At 44.0% G+C, this 5071-nt stretch overlaps 1 protein-coding gene across 1 annotated transcript; it reads right to left on the minus strand.

The window, feature by feature from the left end:
* Positions 1-614: 614 nt before the first annotated feature.
* On the minus strand, positions 615-4356 carry LOC104940991 (signal transducer and activator of transcription 5B-like). Its single transcript, XM_010766023.1, has 5 exons — positions 4187-4356; positions 3806-3962; positions 2524-2613; positions 1409-1583; positions 615-766 (listed from the first exon to the last, which is right to left on the minus strand). The coding sequence occupies exons 1-5, from the start codon at positions 4312-4314 to the stop codon at positions 615-617; spliced, it is 702 nt and encodes a 233-aa protein (XP_010764325.1). The 5' UTR covers positions 4315-4356.
* Between the last annotated feature and the right edge of the window lie 715 nt (positions 4357-5071).

Here is a 5071-nt window from a genome sequence, read left to right on the forward strand (position 1 = left end):
CAGTATGTCTGAACTCGATCCTTAGAGTAATGTGTTACGGAGCCTTCTCTTCAATCTTTTTTCCACATAACGAGCATTTTGCGCTGCTCTTTCCCAATGTGAAAGCAAAATCTATGAAAGCATACAGCACGATGCAGGGTGTGTCTCTGGACATCTCTAGACTGGAATAGCGGGGGCCAGTACGTGAACTCGCCTCGCAGGTGCACACGCCAGGACAGAGTACATCTGACTCGAGACAAAACTTGCTCGAATCCGAGTCCAAGTCGGAGCGTCAATGTACAAGTCGAGTCCGAGTCATCGTGCGTGAAAAATTCACAAGTCCGAGTCCGCGTCAATCAGTGCGCGAGTCCGAGTCGAGTCTCAAGTCCCGAAAATCGGGTGGGGGGTGTTACCTTGGTTTATTATTGGCTAGTGGTTACAGCCAAATAAACGTTATGACATCATAAAGTGGCCGGAATTTGATCAGCTCATTTTCAGACAGGTTTTTATATAAATGGATCAGGACAAAAAGTGAGCAAATCTTTTTTTCCTGAAACTTTCAGAATCTCTTTACACAGAGCGGACACATGTATAAAAGATATTAAAAAGTGGATTTTGCAGAATAGGAGACCTTTTTAAAGTGTGCATGTTCTTACCAGTCTGTATTTCTGTAGTGTGTTGGCCTCTCTGGTCAGCCACGCCTCCACAGTGGCTCTCTTGTTCAGGAGGGCGGGCTCCCGTAGCTGTCTGTCAGCAGGGGGCAGCGTGGCCAGGCTGGTAAGCTGAGCTGGGAAGGGGTGGGGTTGTTGCCATCCACAAGGGGGAGGGGTGGGGGAAAGGGAGTTGAGATACAAATATTTAACCTACGCACGTTCAGTGTACATACATGACACCTGAAGTGATAATGACTTAATAAGGATATCTCCCTCTAGGATCATGCAGATGTCATAACAACTAGGCGTTGATACACACCTATGCAAAGGTTGCTGATTATAGGTATAAGTGTTTGTTTTCCATTGCTGATTTACAGGATTCAATATATTACAGACAGCTGTGATATGTATGTTGGGTGAGGAATTATCTATTTTATTCAAATTTGATTTTCTAATATGACATTTACAAGATTCAAAGCCTTGTTAAAAAAGCACAAACTACTCAGTACTCTTAACTTGTTTCTTTTTTGTTTTACAATTTGTATTACATAATAACCATTGACTTTTTTTCAAGTGAGAAAAATTGAGAAATGGTTTATCCATCTTAAATTCTAAATGTATCTAGAAGCATTCAATCCTGTTTGGCATAATGATATGATGGATAACTGTCGAATAACCGATTATTGAACTGTTGACAATTTTTCTGTCCCTTCACAGTCAAACTATCAGCTCTTCCTCCCAGCAGCAGTAATGAGATGCAGGTCCCGGGGCCTCACCCTGGATGCGGAGGCTCTCCTGATACTGGATGATGAAGTACTCTTGGTTGTGCTGGAGCTTGCGCAGATCGTTCTCAGTGTCCTGGGTCAGCAGTCGAAGCTCCTCAAAAGCTTGGTTGATCTGTTGGTATTTCTGAGACATGCTGTCCATCATCCCGCCCACTGGAGAGCTCGACTGTCAATAACAAAGTGCGATTTAGAGACAGGCACGGAGAGACACGGAGGAAATGGCGGGTTTGGCAACAGTAATTGGTAAGGTTGCGTGGCCTGTGTATTGTCTGTCAGTGGGTTGTTTATGATGGTTGTTATGGGAAATGGCTGGCCTGAGCTATTGGGGATATCTGTGGGGGATGGAGCATGCATTTGAAACCTAGCTGGACTTGATGAATTGACCACTACGTGTGTCAGTTGAGCTATTTGACTGTGAAATCCCCAGTGACCACAAGCCTGATGGAACCACTGTAGATAGAGAAGGAAGTATTGCATCTGCTTATCATCCTCAGGCAGACTGCATGGGCAGTTAAGGCTCTGAACAAGCACAATATAGTTCCTTAAGGTTCAGGCTAAATACAGATACATTGAATCAGTCAAAATATGCATTCCACTAATAGAAAAAGCCTGTTGTGAATGGAAATCAATTCACCGCAGGAGTTATATAAAGTCACATGTTTTATGCTCTGATGGCTCTAAGGTTTTATAACTCGGTGCCTTTTATAAACCGTGAAATGGTTTCTTACCCTCTGTATTGCAGTTATGCAGTGAAGCTATACTAAAGGTTTACTTAAAAACCATAAAACAGCATGATTGAATAAGTATGAGTCTCCCTAGGTATCTGATTTTAAATAATCCAAAGGAATCTGCAGAGCTGGGGGGATAAATGGAGGAAACACAATTACCCAACCTCTGAATCAGTCACCATTATGTAGTTCAGCTTCTGTTTGTGCTTGCAGGCTTTGTACGGGCTATGAAATGAATAATGCATGGAGAAGCCACAGGTGTTTGTCTAAGCAAGGTTACATTTCAGTGGGGGTGTCTGGTGTTGACAAATGAGCCGAAGCGTGCACACAGGTGTCAGTTTATATATGTTTTACAGCACACGCATGCATCCTACTCACATTGGTGGCCTCTCTGACGAGCCTCTGCTCTGTGTAGAGGATGTGTTTGATGCATCGGACCAACTCCAGAGGACAGCGGTCATACGTGCTCTGAAAGACAAGGAGAACATGTGCCGTGTTAGGACCTATTAGCCTCTGACGAGCGGAGCGGCCGGCGCACACAGGACTCGCCAATTTAGTGGCATCAAGGAAGCTCGCTAAGTTCTGGAGCCAACACGGCAAACACTAAGAGCCATTAGAAGAGCCTAATGAGACCCATCTCTGAGGCACGGCGCACTTCATATACCATTCATTAGCATGAACACACATTGTCACGCACACTCCAGAGTCGAGTGGTTTATGTGTTACAGTAATATGTTATCCTCTGATGAGAAGGGAATCAATTCACAGTTTCACTTTCAGTTAAAAGATTCTGTCGAAAGGCAGTTTGTGATATTTTTGTTGTTTCCTGTTTTAAGTCAAAGAGTGATTTAACAGCTGAGTTGCTTTAATTGTGTATAACTCAACACAAACCAACCTTAGATGATAAAAACAGCATCAGCAGTTTTGGTTTCCATAAAGGACACTTTTTATATTTTATACTCAACCACATCAGTACTGCATATGCTCACAGTCCCAGAAGGGAAAACTGAGTGGTAGGAATTTGGGATTGCAGTTTGATGTTACACTGCCAACCCCCTTCACCCTGTTCCTCTGGCCACAGAGGGGAGAAGACAAACAGAAGAACGGATCTGGGAGCAGGATCATAAATAGCAGCGCTGGCTGGCTACCAAGGCCCTCACTGGGTTGTCTTCTTGTTTTCCTCATGGAGGATACAACCTGTTCTGAAAACATATTGTCCACTGCGTGCTATTTCTAAGAACTACTCGCAAACAGTTGTATCCTTCAACCCCTTGCTTAAAATGTTGCCACACTATTTAAAAGGTATTTTGTGAAAACATGATCTCATTTAAATAATCATGCAGAGATGTTTTCGTCTTATTTTATTGTATGAACAGTAGTTACTTCATGATCCAGTGTTTTTTGTTCTTTTTACTTTTTCAAATTAAACTCTAAGCTAAATGAAATCCAGGTATTTTACTTATAACTAACTGAAAGCAGTTGATATACAATCTTCCTTTGTTCTTTGTGTGTTCTTAAACCCTGGCTGTACTGAACCTCATGCACTCTCTCTCTCTGCAAACCAGCCACAAAGTGTATATTTAGCTAGTGAGACACTGTATATTTCAGGGTATAAAGTGCTGTTCTCATGATTGGTTAGGTACATTTCCAAAAGACTTACCTTGAGCTGGCTGGCGTAGTGTCCCAGTTTGATTTTGAGTAGAAAGCCGTCCTCTCCCACCTGGTGCTCGGCCTTGTTCTGCAGCTCCTGAATCAGACTGTCCAACAGGCGCTTGGCCTTGAACTCTTCCTGTGGGTTCTCCAGGTCTATTGCATCCCTAACAACACACACACACACACATAAATAAATGCACGTGGCTAATAAATGAAATCTAAGATGTTGAAAATAGCAAACAAAGAGCCAATTGTGAAAATATGGACACACACACACACACACACACACACACACACACACACACACACACACACACACACACACACACACACACACACACACACACACACACACACTATTAGGTTTTTGTGCTGCAGAACAACTCACCAGAGCTGGCTCTCTATCCACTGGGACAGATAATGTCGCACCTCGATGGGGAAGTGCTGACCGTACAGAGACTGCATCTGGTGCAGAGCATCTCCCTGGAGCTGCTGGGCCTGGATCCACACTGCCATCTTCAACACCCTGAGGTTGACAAATAGATTGTTATCAATAAGAGAGCGAGAAACACAGTTAAAGAAAAGAGCAAGGTGATGAGAGAAAAGATCATTTAAAGAGTCCCAATTATGCATCTTTAGGTTTTTCCTTTTCTTTGTTATACAGGGTTTTGTGCATGTAAATGGACTGCAAGGGCTAAAATCCCAAAGTTCTAACACATTGTACATGATAGGTTAAGGGGCAGGAAATCTCTAAGCGGTTGATCAATCACAACAGAGGGTTAGGTGGAGCTAGTGGAGCACGCTCAGGTACTGCGGAGCTCATAAAGCAGACTCTTCACGCTAACGAAGGATCACTTCTTCTTCAGGGCAGGGAAGGTTACGCAGTGCGCAGGCTACTGTCCCGCAGGTGCTGCCTCTCTGTTGGACTCTGTTGGGGAGGGGGGGGTGCATGTAGTGATGCTTCGGAGCATGTGTCGAAGCTTTTTGTGAAGCTTGTATCGAGCTTGTATCGTTTTTCGGCGGGTGACGTCACCGATGACAAACGAAGCCTCGCTGCCCCTCAATACCATGTGACTGATTTTCAGAAAGTGCTTAGATCGGTTGAACCACAACGCTCAAATTACCCATGGATGTTGGGATGCTCCCTTCACTGGCTTCCAGTAACTGCTAGAATCCACTTCAAGACACTGGTACTTGCGTACCATGCTGCGAATGGATCTGGCCCTTCCTACATCCAGGACATGGTTAAACCGTACACCCCAGCACGTGCACT

The sequence above is a fragment of the Notothenia coriiceps genome, unplaced genomic scaffold, assembly GCF_000735185.1.
Source record: "Notothenia coriiceps isolate Sejong01 unplaced genomic scaffold, NC01 NC01_scaffold00002887, whole genome shotgun sequence".
Lineage (NCBI taxonomy): Eukaryota > Metazoa > Chordata > Actinopteri > Perciformes > Nototheniidae > Notothenia > Notothenia coriiceps.